The 13,473-nt window shown below is 46.2% G+C and overlaps 1 protein-coding gene across 1 annotated transcript in view; it reads right to left on the bottom strand.

The window, feature by feature from the left end:
• The window catches only part of EGFLAM (EGF like, fibronectin type III and laminin G domains), a 169,227-nt gene that overhangs the window by 17,797 nt on the left and 137,957 nt on the right, over positions 1–13,473 (bottom strand). The window contains exons 16-18 of the mRNA XM_007192187.3: positions 10,493–10,604; positions 6,187–6,303; positions 3,614–3,794 (exon numbers count right to left, since the gene is read on the bottom strand). Coding sequence (XP_007192249.2) covers positions 3,614–3,794; positions 6,187–6,303; positions 10,493–10,604 — 410 coding nt within the window. The remainder of the gene's footprint in view (positions 1–3,613; positions 3,795–6,186; positions 6,304–10,492; positions 10,605–13,473) is intronic.

The raw sequence follows: 13,473 nt of genomic DNA, 5'->3' as shown, positions 1-13,473 counted from the left end.
TTCAGCTGCTACAGAGAAACAACCCCATCTAGTGGCCTGCAGGGTCCTGCATGGTCTGAGTCCAAACTCTAATGCAGGGAAGGGAAAGAAGGACCGGGCTCAGAGTTCTTTCCCAAGTGGCCTGTCTGCTATGGGCTGGGGGAACCCCAGGAGGAAACAGCTGCATCCTGCACCCCTGTCTTGGACACGCAGAACATAGCAAATGCGCTAAGTCCCACAGAAGAGACAGTTGTTTGTTTACCCAGGATTACCCAGATTTATTAGACCCCAGAAGCCCCCTCCCATTTTGTGCCTATGAATGTATGTTGTCTTGTCTCTCTGTGTGAGCGCAAAACAGCCATCAGTATTCCTTGGAACTTAATTTTTTACATGTGCTTCGTGGAACTCTGCTTTAACTTGTTAGTAACTTAAATACAAGAGCCCCGAGGGACTGGGACACAGGTGGGTAAATGTGGATGAGAGCAGAGAGAAAGAAGACAGAAATCTCTAAGGATGGGGAGTATCTTTTTGAGGAGGGCGGCTTTTTGACACTCCTCTGGTGAGATGAGAAAAGGGCCTCGGTACTGGGGTACAGCATGGGGTGCTGAGGTTTGAGGTGGAAGAAGGCACCTAAGAGTGACAGCCCCCAAATGGAAGGTGAGGGGACCACCAAGCCCTATGGTTTTTGCTGGTACCTGAAGTCGTGGCTGGGAGTTAGAAGACCCTCTGGCTCCTCCTGCCCCAGCTGGGGACAGAGAGGCTCACTTTTCTGCAGTTCAGTGGGAGCCCGGTGCCCACCTCCATCTGGGCTCAGGCTCTGCTCCTGCCTCTGATTTTGCCAGAGACAAAGGGCAGGATGGGGGTCCCAAAATCCCCTCAATGTTCTGATGGTCTGGGAGCCTGGACCGCTCCAGGATTTGTCTGAGTTTCTGGCCCCAGCCCGTCTGCACCACCAAGAGGTGAGAACAAGTTTCCAATCTCCCAATTAGGGTCCCAGTGGAATTTGCCTCTGAGGAGGGTAGAAAGAACCAGACTCACTGAGGATCCCAGAAGCTAATTTCCTGACGGAGAAGGTGCGCCTTGGTAAGGACTGAGCAAGGCCTGGCGCGCTGGGGATTTCTACAACATGCTGCCCACTGTAAAAGGACTGCTTTAACTTCTGTGGGGAGTGCTAGGAAAGGTTCATGCTTTTGAAGCATGATCTGTTAATCAGGGAGGGAAACAACCCTTAAATACATGAGGCTAAGAATCACCTTGCTGGATCAGACAGGATTCTCTTTGACAACCAAGGATGGCTTCTAACCATTCTTTGTCTTTCTCACGAAGAATATACCCCAACTTTTAGACTGTTCTCCTTCATCTCTGTGGAACCAGCTCTCCTCCCTTTATTTCCGATCCTTACTCAGGACTAGATGCTCACCTCAAAAGTCTGTCTGGTAAGTGTGCACCTCTGAGAGCCTGCTGGGGCCTGGAAAAATTGTCCTTAACAGTCCTAACCTGCACCCAGAGTCCCATTAATCCTCTCAAGCCATATAACAGGAGAAGAAATTATGTGATACAGGCCATGCCTCCTATATATGAATTTTCTTAGGATTGGCAACAGCTGCCATTTTGCCAGAAACACCATCTTTATTTCAAAGCACAAGGAAATACTGATATAACACAAGGACAGCTGATGTTCTGTCTGGGTTTTAATCTTGGCTCTAGCCTAGGATGTTGCAGAAAAAGAGCCCTAAAAGCCCCCCAGATCCCCCCTGCCACTGTCCATTCCCTTGGATCTTGCCAGGAGGCCCAGGCCCTCATCAGCGATCTGACTCTTCATTCTGGGGAGATTTATTTCTCATTGAACCTGAACCTACAGTTACAAAGCTATACACGTGAGCACTTTATATCTGTACAGCTAATGTTCTGTAACGGGAAAGGAGGGTTAACAAGATCACAAATTATCCTTTCCTTCCTCCTTTAATTCCCAAAGCTAAATGTTCACTTAAGCTTGGACTCTATATATTGACCATTAGTGTTAGCATATGAGGCAGGAGCAAGGTTGAATTTGCCTGCAGTAAAATTGAAGACCTAGGAGATTCAAATGCTGATGTGTGAAATCCAGATCCAGTTTTCTGAATGAACGGGCCACTAGAGCTAAACCTCTTCAAGTACATGCTGTTAGCTAAACAGTGATTTCCTCGTTAGAATTATAATCAGGCTCATTCACAAATGTTCTTCTTCTTTGGGGGTTCGTCACCAAGGTGAGCTATGTTAATAAACATATTTCATATGATTTGCCATGCAGGTTTCAAAATTCATTTCAGTATACTGCTACTTAGTCTTCCAGCTGGAAAATTGGCACCTTTCATATTTTCCAAGACTGCTGCAAAATAAGCTCTCCTAGCACCCCATGTACCGAAATATCTACCTGTTTTCCTCTAAACCCCACTTCTAATAAAAATCAGGAACCTGGAAACAAATAGGAAAGAGAAAGAGCACGTTCCTTCACTTAGGATGGCTGCCTTCTTTCCTTCAGGTCTGTCTACCTTTTTTAATTAGTTCCCAGACAGGTGAAGTCACCTGGCATTTTAACAAGAAGGCCCACGTGGCCTGACATGACACAGTTGCACAACGCAGGCCTCCTCCAGACCCACCGTGGCCTCCGCCTCCTTGAGCTGGTGTGGAAAGCTCAGTCCAGCAGGGCCTGTGGTCCGGGACCTGCTCTGCTTTCACACAAGGGCAGGTTGAAAGCTGAGCAGCTCACAGCACTTGCTGGTGCATTTTATTTTTCTCACCAAGAATAATAATGCTTAATATTGGTTGAGTACTTACCAGGCATTCTTCTAAGGAATATGCGCTGCCTCATTCTTCTTCTAAGGAATATGCATTGCCTCACTTAATCTACGCTACAATTCTCTGTGCTAGACAATATTGCTCTATTACTCCCATTTTACAAATGAGGAAACTGAGGTACAGAGGAAACATATACAGCATGGAAAATAGCAGTCTACAGAAGGTTATTCATATTTTTGTTTGGAGCAACTAACGTACAGTTCATATTTTGCCATACTCGGCAAGATTTCTCAGATTTCTCTTTACAGCATTCACAGGTAGGAGTCAAAAATATTTAGTCAAGATATTTATCCGTCTATGAAGCCCAGGCATCCACCTGTCAGGATAGGCTCTGGGAGTGGCTCAGATGTACGAGTCCTGGAAAACTCCCTTACCCATATTATGAGTTAAACTTTTTTTTTTTAATTTGGCTGCCCGACCAGGGATCGAACCCGGGCCCCAGCAGTGACAGCGCGGAGTCCTAACCACTGGACCAACAGGGAACTCCCTACGAGTTAACCTTTTGATTGCTAGACCATGAGGGGATTCTCAGGCAAGGAGCCATGGTAGGTTGGGGGAAGGGGGGGGAACTATTTACTTACTGTTTACAGAACTGTTTCAGCATTTTAATTCTTATTAAATAATTATAGTAGTTTATATATAATTCATCATCTAATATGTTATTGACATCACTGATAAAAATAATTGGTATGGCTGTCCTGGGGTTATCAACTGGTCCCCCAAACGGTCTGTCCATTCCCTCTGCTTCCAGAAGCAGCACCTGCGTCCCCTCTCCCCTCCCCTCCCCGTGGTGTACCTTTCTGGCAGTGCAGCCCCTCGAAGCCCAAGGGACAGTCACACTCATAGCCCTCCTTCCTGGGTCGGCAGCTGCCCCCGTGGGCGCAGGGGGCTCCCACACAGGGGTGGGCTGCATTCTCCACGTTCACGCCCCACGTGAAGTCATGCTTCACGTGGATGGTCCGGTCATTCAGGATGATCTTAGGAAAGAAAATGTAAAGAAATTCAGGAATTCAGAAAACGTCTTTTCGGTCTTCTACAGCTTTCCTCAGCTAATGTGAACTATGCCTAGTGAGGGAGCTTTAAACAAAAGAGAAGAAGTCCGGTTGCTGCTTTTATAGTCTCGTAAGTGACACAGGAACTGAAGTGATTACATCTGGTGTTTGGGAGTTTCTGCATCATTTATAAGACTATACACGCAGCTTCCTCTGTCTCTGGAAGACCTGGCTACTCAGTGAGGTCGTAAAGAAGTCCCAATAACCACAAAATTAGGGTTCTAATTCTGCATATTAGAATCACCCGAGGTGGAGGGGGGGGGGGAGGGTTAAGAAATATACTCATGCCCAAGCCCCACCCAGATCAAGTGAACCAGAATCTCTGTGGGTGAAATGGAGTCATCGGTAACTTTAAAAAGCTTCCCAGATGATTCTAAGGTGCAGCCAAGGTTGAGAGATGCTGCTAATAAAGCGGAGTAAGGAAGAATACAACACAAAATGCTACGCAGGCAGGAATCCAAGGGCGGGTGATTGCGTCTGGAGGTGGTGGAATTGTACTGCTGTGTCCTCCTGGCCAGAGTTCTCTGCAGCTTCTCCCAGCTCCACCAACTCGGCCTCCCCAGTTGCCCCCCTCCCTCCTGCTTCCTTCCTCCCCTGACACTCTGGAATCCCCTTCCTCTCCACATCCTCTTCCCTGGAGTGAAACCCAGGTCACATTCTTAGCTCTGCTGGGCATATTCACTGGACAAGAGAGCGCTTTGCTTTCACCCCTTTTCCCTGCCATGGGGCTCTAGTGAAACTGATGAATTACAGGGCGAGGTTACTGGTCTCCCCAGCCACAAATAAACGGAGTGTGCACTGGCCCTGAGCTGTTGGTATTTCAATGTCTCACAGGCTTTGCTGAACTCAGAGACAGAGAGAGAACATGTCCCAGGGGAAGGTCCACCATGCAGGGGGTCCTAAGAGATTAGCAGTGGCACTTCCAGCCACTAATCCATGTTTCCACAGGTTTGCCTAGTTGTTAGGGAGTGTCAGGAGAGCTGGGAGAAAACTTTTCCCTAGCCCTGAATCTCAGAAGCTGCCAGACAAGAGCCAGAACCTTTCCGCAGTCTCCTCCTTTTCTTGCTGAGAATGCAGGACTTGAACAAGCCAAGAATGGCGCGGCCCGCTGCAGGATAAGGCAGAGCCGATGACTGGGTCACTGGGAGGGGAGGAGGGCCTTTCCAGGAAGTAAGGAGGAAAGGCTTGTGTGTGCTGTGTGAAGAAGGGGCAAAGCCTGACACAGTAGGAAGGAAGGTGAAGCCTCTTAGCAACTCAGCCCGCTTCCTAATTTCAAACCCGTGATTACACACGGCCGATGGGGGCCGTGTCCCCGCCCCATTCCTGGAGGGACAACGGTCCGAACTGAGGTGTCACTGATATCACAGTGAAGCAACAAAGGGAAGCACACCAGAGAGAGGAAATATTGACTGGGATACAGAGTACAGAGTCCCAGGGGCCCTTCCCAGAGTCCAGATGTGCAAATCGTGAGAGGACCCTCTCTCACCGTCCCTCTGTCATCTTAGCCTCTCCTTACTTTGCTGCAGGTCTGAAAGGGATCAGTGGCCCCCATTCCCCCAGTGGTTGCTAAAGGGAAACAGGACGCGGCTAACATCCAGGAACCGGATGTGCTTTTCTTCAAATTCTTTCCCCCCAGTGTTTAGTGGTCCTGGAAATCTGGGTTGGTGGGTCAACCTGCACATCTGTTGCAGACAGAACATAATCTCATGACTGGTGAGATCATGGGCAGCCCCAAGAGAAGGAATAAGAGACAGATATGAATGGGGTCAGCATCCTGTCTCTTTTTACTAGCTGAGTGGATTTTTTCCAGACCTTCTATGGAAGGGCTCTAATCTGTGCTCAAGAATATGGTTACATGATTGATGAACAACTGTTAAATCATGGTGGTGGGGATGGGAGTGGAGGCGGCGAAAACAATTGGGTCTTGCCTTGAGCAAAAAGCAAAGTGACCCCAAAGAGAAGCAGGAGTCCCTATGAAACTCCATCCTCTTCCTTCCCTTTTGTAGAAGTGTCTAGAGCGACCTGGCGCCAGGTGCTTCCCTCAACAATCCCAGGATATTTTAGTGGATGTGTTGTACAAATTCATCTTCACTGAGTTGCATTCATGGGATGTCTGCTGGATCTAGCTAGGAGCAGACGTTATAAGAAAGTGGGGTTGGAAAGGTATGCTCTGAGCACTAAAAAATATAATCTTAAAAACGTTAAAAGTTTCTCCAGCTTTCTTTCTTGGGTGCAGCAGGTTGCACTGATCACAGTCTTCAGTTCCATTGTCTGCAGTCAAGGTCACACAATACACATGAGGAAGGGAAGCCTGTACCTTCTGGATGCTCCCACTGAATGGCTTGAGGATGCCTGAGTTCTTCTTCACGTCATCATAATTGGGGACCCCACCAATGAAAATGTCCGAGTTGCACTTAATCTGGGTGAAGCCTCCCTGCCAACAGATGAAAAACAAAACACGGTGCAACTTCAGAAAAAAAATGGTTAAGATTACCAAAGGTACCTTTGGTTCCCTGTCAGGGAGCAAATGGCAGAGACAGTCTCAAGACTCATCCTGACAATCTGTCTACACATTGACTTGACCTTTGCCTTGTTTTGCATTGCTACTTACCACCTGTTTGAAAGTAAATTTCTTGACATTTCTGAGACTCAGTTTCATCATCTATAAAATGCGAGCGAATATGGTAGACTGTTCTATCATCAATACCCCTCTCCCTGCAGGAAGATTACCTCCAACCTGTCAGTCTCAAGTGGGGTTATGTAACTTGCTTTGGTCAATAAAGCATGAGCAGAAGAGAAATGAATCACTTCTGGGCAGAGGCTTTCGGAGCCAGGAGTGGTTCACCATGCCCTCTTCCCCCATGCCCTGTTCCTTCAGCCTGGGTCTCAGATTAAAGCTGCAGCTGACCATTGATGGACATGTAGTGTGAGTGAGAAATAACTCCTTATTATAAGGTGCTGCTATTTTGGGCTTATGTGTGCCTGACTGCAGTACAGTCTAGCCTGTCCTGGCGGCTGAGATTCCACTGATTTAGCACTTTGCCTAGAGTTGGATGCAGGATCTGCGTTCCAGTATGGCAGCTATTGTTATATTCACTAATGGTAAAGATAGAACCTCTTTAGGCCAAGAGAAAGGGAAGGCATGGCAGGTGGGAGGCATTCCTTGTTATCAAATACAAGGGCAGAGAAACTCTTTTCCAGGTTCTCAAAGAATTCCCCATTGTCAATCCCCAAAGGCTTCCCCTGCTTCTGGTCTTTTCAACAGCCTAAACCCAATGGCTGGGCTAGATAACAAGCTGTGTGTGAGACGTAATGTCTAAACTCCTTTAAACATGAGTCTTAATTAAGCAAAATGTTAAAATGTCCTAAGATAACATACAAATTTGAGACCTCTGGGGGTGAACACACTTTGGGTAACATAAGTTATTGTTTCCTTTGATTTATGATCAAAAGAAATACAAACAGTAGCAGCATTTAATTATTTAACAAATATTATTGGGTACCTACTATGTCCCAGGTACTAAGTGCTGCACAAACAACAGTAAATAAGAAAGCCCAGGTCCCTGCCCTCCAGAGGCTTATGCTGGGGTGAACACAGACAAGTGACCGGGCAGGTAAGATTAACCCTTTGAGGACTGTCCAGGTGACTGTGGGTGCACCTGGCGGGGAGGGGGCATCGCATACTCTACCCCGGACATAGGGAGTGGGGAGGTGCACTAGGAAGAGTTAAAACTGAGAAAGAAACTGGACAAAGTCAGGGCTTAGAGGGCATGTAGGTATAGGGCAGAGGCAGGGAGGGACCAGATCATGCATGGATAGAAATGTGCACTTCACCCCAAAAGCAATGAGTTTTCAGCAGGAGAGAGAACAGTCAGACTGTGTTTTAGGAATATAACTGGCCAGAGGGAGGAGAATGGATTTGGGGTCTGGTTGGGATGGAGAAGAGGAGACAGAGAGGAGGGAGCTCCATCTAGGGGAGCGCTCACAGTGGCGGGGTCCAGCCAGGTAGAAGCAGAGAGGTCTTGGATTAAACAGATTGAACTGCCTTCCGTCAATAACCTTCAGGCAGCTTCGAGGGTTCTTATTTAACTAGCGGGGAGGTGGAGGGGGGTGGTCATCAAAGAAGGGCTTTCGCGAATTCTTGTGGGCCGATGAAACAGAGAGCCAGACAGGAGCTGTCAGCACACACCCCCATGAACCCATCTCCATCTTGTCTTTAAAATAAAATACTAGGAGGAAAGCAGGAAGGCTGCAGGGTCAAAGGGATTTCAGAGAAGCAGGCCGTTTTGAAAACGCTTGCAGTTTCTTGGTTGGGTCCAGCGAAAGGGGCGGGGTCTCGTGGAGAGAGAGGCGTCCCTTTGCCTGCCCATCAAAATCCTCCCCCGCCACCGGCCGGGGGGATAAGAGGCGGGGCTGCAGCGGCCACGCCCACGCAGGACCGCAGGAGATAAACAAACAGACCCACCAAGGTGGGCCTGTTCTGCCGTGGGATGCTCTGGGCCTGGATCTGCCGCTTCCGTTCGGCTGCGAGTGGTTGGAAAACCTGAGCAAACGCCCTGGTTGGGTTCTCCTGAAGCCCTGGGAAGCACTGCCTTTCCTCTGAGTCTGCACAGCTTGGCTCACCTTGCGCTGTTGGTGTTTCTCAGTGCAGCCAGCGATCTGGCCTCGAGTGTAGCCCGGACACTTAGGGGCTGGGTTAGCCCCCAGCAGTATCCTCTAATCCCTGTCCCCACCCGTCTCGAAGCTCCAAGACCTCTGCCCCTGTCAGCCACACCTTTGAACACGGTATGTACGGACAGGACAGCTGGGGGGGCAGAGACCCCTGCGGGGTGATCTGATTAAGGTTTAACTCCTGGAGATCAAGCACTGGGCCTTCCCACTCCCGTCTCAAGGCAGCGTCACAAGAACCGCCCTCAGGTGCACACAGAATAGCCACGCCTTCCCTCCCACATGCTTATACTGTTTCCAGGTGGGCAGCCCTCCCGTGTCAGCTCCATCCGTGCAAATAGCCAATAGGGAGGACACTGGTTTTACCATATTGTTTAATTCTCATTCCCTGGCGTGGTAGTAACAGAACCCGAGGTGTGGTTTCTACCTTTGTGTTACCTCTTCACTGTAGGATCCCAATGGTAAATGCTGCCTCCTGAAGAGTTGCTTATTTAGAATCAAAGGCCTTAAGCCCACTATTTACAAACACACCCGTCCTAAGTTTTTGTTACTGTTTTACAGATGTTGGTAACTAGGGCCTAAAGCGATACACTGCTTTTTTGAATTTATATTATTAAGTCAACACACAGTCAGATCTATGCTTGTGAGCTTCTAATCTTGTCTTGGACTAAAGTCAGCTGTTAGAGTTTTCTGGATTGTACAAGAAGTGACTCCCATTCTCCCTTTAAAATCCATTTTCCTTTATTCATCTCCCTTCCTTCTTCCCTGCTTTCCTTTCTTCCTTCCATCTTTCCTCCCTCCCTTCCCCTCTCCCTTCCTTCCTTCCACAAATATATATGGGATATTTTCTAAGGTACTCGCCTCTTGAAGCAGAGCCCAGTTTCTGATTCTTCTAATTCCCAAGGAGGTCCTTGATTCTGATAGGACCACCCACCATTGTTGTCCCCCAAGCTCCCTTCTTGACATGTGTGTCCTTCTTTCTTCTCTCCTCCTCAACCAAATACCTCTTACCACCAAGAGTCCCTTTTCCTTCCTTTTCTTTTTTCTATCAATTCATTTTCTTATCAGAACACCCACATTCATCAATGCTCCCTTTAAATCTGTGATGCACAAAATGAAGACTGTTGTAATGAACATCCTGGCAAATCTAAAGTCCCCTCTGTTTTAGGGGTCTGTAAATTTCGTGTGTGTACAGAATCGCAGTAGGTTATAGTTTAAAGCAAATCTCTCTTATCGCTCCTTAAAAATGTCATTTTCCTTTGAACATGACCTTGGAAATAAAATCATGGATGAAAGTTATAAACTTGAGTGGAAATTCTGAGCTCTTGAGGTTATTATGATAGTACACTATTAACAATAAGTAAAGCTACAAAGTGCTGATCATATGCCAGGTTCTGTGGTGTTTTATAAATACAGTTATTCTAATTCTCACAACTCTATAAAACATCATTATTGTATCACCATTACCCCATTTTTTAGATGCAAAAACACCAACTTGGGAGATCGAGTGGCTGGTCTGAGTTCACACTATTGGTGAGGAATGGAGCTAGATTTTGAACCCCGTGAGTCTGGTTTCAGAGTCTGTGTTCTTGTCAGCTGTGCGACCACCCCATCTCTGGTCCTGCCTTGGAGTTGTGTTCTGAACTACCTTATACACCAACATGAACAAAGGCAGAGGTTGGGAGGCATGGAGGTAGGCAGGCAATTTTCTAAGCGCTACATTTGTATTAGCTCACTCCATCCTTCCAACCGCCCTATGAGGCCCCTCTTATTATCATCCCCATTCACAGTTGAGGAATTGCAAAGTTAAGAAACTTGCCCAGTAGGAAGCTTGGTTGTTAGCCCAGGTAAACTGGCACTGTGTTTAATCATTATGCCACCACTTTCATCTCCAAGACAGGAAGGAAATAGTAACCCCATTCACATAAGCCATCAGGAGGTGACGTCCTTCTTACCTCCGCCATTCCCTCCACTACCTTCTGCTTATCCACCTGTAAGATACCATTCTTCGCTGTGCGAGACACGTGCAGCTCGTGCCAGTGACCCAGGGTGAGGGGCTCTTCACTCCTGTTGAAGGAAGGAAACTGAGCATGGGTTAGCGTCACTGGCGTTAGAAATAATGTCCACCAATCTGGCTCACATGAAACGTGCCAACCTTAGGCACCTCACTCTCTTCAGCAAAAAGAAAAACCTTCTTTCCTTATTGGTAAACACCGCAGTGCTAGCTCCATTTATTGGACCCCTTCATGGAAGGAGTAAGTATCTCACTTATCATTTTACTTATTCCTTACAACAAGTCTGAAATGGGGGTAGGATTAGTCTGGTTTTCAAGATGAGGGGTGACATGAGGCTAAAATGTGATCAGAGTTGCATACAAGCTTTGAAGAAGAGAAAATTATATAGGCTATGATGCATAACAGATTCCTTGATGTACTGATGTCTGTAGCATCCTCTGAAATGCATAAAAAATAAGATGGATGGATGGATGGATGGGGAATATAAGGATAAATAGATACATGATAAAGCAAATACAGCAGAATGTTAATTGTAGACTATAGGTGGTGGGTATAAGGATTTTACTGTACAATTCTTTCAACTTTTCTATATGTTTGAAATGTTTCATAATAGAATACTGGGGGAACAGTTTCCATGTTGTCTGATATTGTGAAAAGGATTAGAAGTACTTTAAAAATTCAATTATTAATTCAAGATGGAAACGAAGTTTAAATGATATTGATAAGAGTTTTACATGTTACATTTTACAGCGAGGTGTGTAAAAGGGTATAAGTATTGCATTTGTGTTTCTAAAGATGTCTATATAGTTCCTGGCCTTCACTGAACCTCCCAATTATTTTTTGATCCTGGATCATCTTTAGAAACCCACCAGGAATACCAATGGGCACAATTATTGAAAGGTCTCCACCCCCTCACTTGATTTTTTGCTCTGGCAAATGCTTTTGCCATTTGTCCTTAGCAATTAGAATTTAATCACCTTGGCTCAATCAATATGCAATAAAGATCCTGTTCAGCAGCCCGTCTCCATAATAACTAACGGCGCCTGAGCCTGTTGTCGTGTAGAGGTCATTCCCCGTCGACACGCTGCTTCCCTCAGCGGAGTGATACTGATCGTGGCCATCATGAGCTCACTGCAGTTGTCTCGAGTTTTGAATCAAGTTCATCATAAATCAGACCACCTTATCCTTTTCCTAAAGTTAAAATGATTTGGCCAATTCCGCAGCTTCCTGTAGTTGAGTCTTTCGCTGAATTGTCTTAATGAAGCAGGAAGTCTTGGAACTGGTTTTCAGAATAAACATCTTCCAAAGGGCCGTCTGAAACACTAACCGTGATCGGTGTTGTCAGTTACACTGGAGAGGGGATGGCCCAGGGGAGCAGACGGTGGTCTGTTCCTTGGAATCTCTGAGTTCTTGCCTCCTTTTCATCACACCTAATACTAAAGAATTCTTTTTCCAGGCGCCTTTCCTGACAGGCAGGGAAGCAATAACTCATGTGAAAAAAAATGAAAAACACCTCTTGTCAAAAATAGAAACAGAATTATGAAAGAGGGAAATGCTGGACTTCTAAGGTTCCACTGTGACCCCATAGCTGGAGCTGCCACTGTCGAGGTGCAGGGGGCAGGGGGCAATCTGTGCAGGAGGAGGGCTGATGAGCCCCGACCCTCCCCAGCCCTTTCTGTTCATTCCTTATCCAGGAAGAGGCCATTTGAAAGTACAAGGTGATATTCAAGGTGTCTTCCTTTCTCGACCTGACAAATAGTTCTAAGTGAATTGCTTAGACTGTTTTGCATAATCATATGTAAATTGAATCAATTAAATACCCACCAAAGTTGTCTTGAGACATAGGATGTTCTTGCATAACCAGAGGTACAAAAGTGTTTGTCCATTCCCCACGTGGGAGGGCTCACTGATGTGTAGGAATTCAGCCCTTAAGGACAGAAATGAACTGTCCTTTTAAAGAACTGTTGAAACCTAATGCAGTAAGCACTTCCCATCAGCCATGAAATATGATCAGCAATTAAGGGCAACGCATGGCTATAAGATCTCAGCGACAAACTCTTTCTAGAAATGAGTCTAGCAATATGAATTGTGATTCAATACAGCCCGCGATTTCCTTTAAAACAACAACAAAGACTAACCGATTTCTTGCTGCAGGGCACTGTTGAACAAAACACCACAGTGTGTTTCAAAAGCGAAGAAATCGCCAAATGTAGGAACAAGAGGCATGCCTGCATTAGATTAGCAGGCCTCCGGCTTGAAGGTAAAAACTACGCGATGGGAGGAACACAGTGAGAAGAGGGAGACATAAACAAGTAAGAAAAATATCTGCACCTCCCAACTGCAGGCTCCGAGGGGTTCACAAAGATACTGCCACACTGTATGGGAACAATCGATCTGCTAAGTCAACGAATAGTACAAACTAGATAACAGAAGGAAAGTTTTGATAACCCAGAACCAAATCTGCAGACACCAGCAAGCGCTTTAGAAGCACTTAGTTACTCCATGCTATTGAAACCAGTCATCACACAGCCTTCACGAGCACGTTGGTCAGGGAAGGGTCTTTGCAGTTGCTGGTGATTTGCTATCAGCTTCTCTATACGGAGAACAATAAGAGCCATGCCAAATAAGTAGTTGCCACCAAAGAAATAAAGCAAGAGGAAAGTTAAAATTTAAAGTGAGGCCACCCCAATCTATTGATGCATAGCAACGAATGATTATGTGACAATTATGTATTTATTCACGTATGAGCATGTGTAATGTAATGCCACAATGTGTTCACTCAATGCTGGTGAAGAAGTAGGTGTCCTTTTGAAATCCTCTTAATCTAATGGAAACAACTTGTTAAGCTTCTATCAATAGGACGTTTGTGGGAAATAGGGCAGATGAATAATAATTTGATGTTTTTAAGTGATTGTGGCTCT

The sequence above is a fragment of the Balaenoptera acutorostrata genome, chromosome 2 (assembly GCF_949987535.1).
Source record: "Balaenoptera acutorostrata chromosome 2, mBalAcu1.1, whole genome shotgun sequence".
Classification (NCBI taxonomy): Eukaryota; Metazoa; Chordata; class Mammalia; order Artiodactyla; family Balaenopteridae; genus Balaenoptera; species Balaenoptera acutorostrata.
The sequence above is the reverse complement of the archived record's forward strand: the minus strand, read 5'-3'. Positions and strand labels throughout refer to the sequence as shown.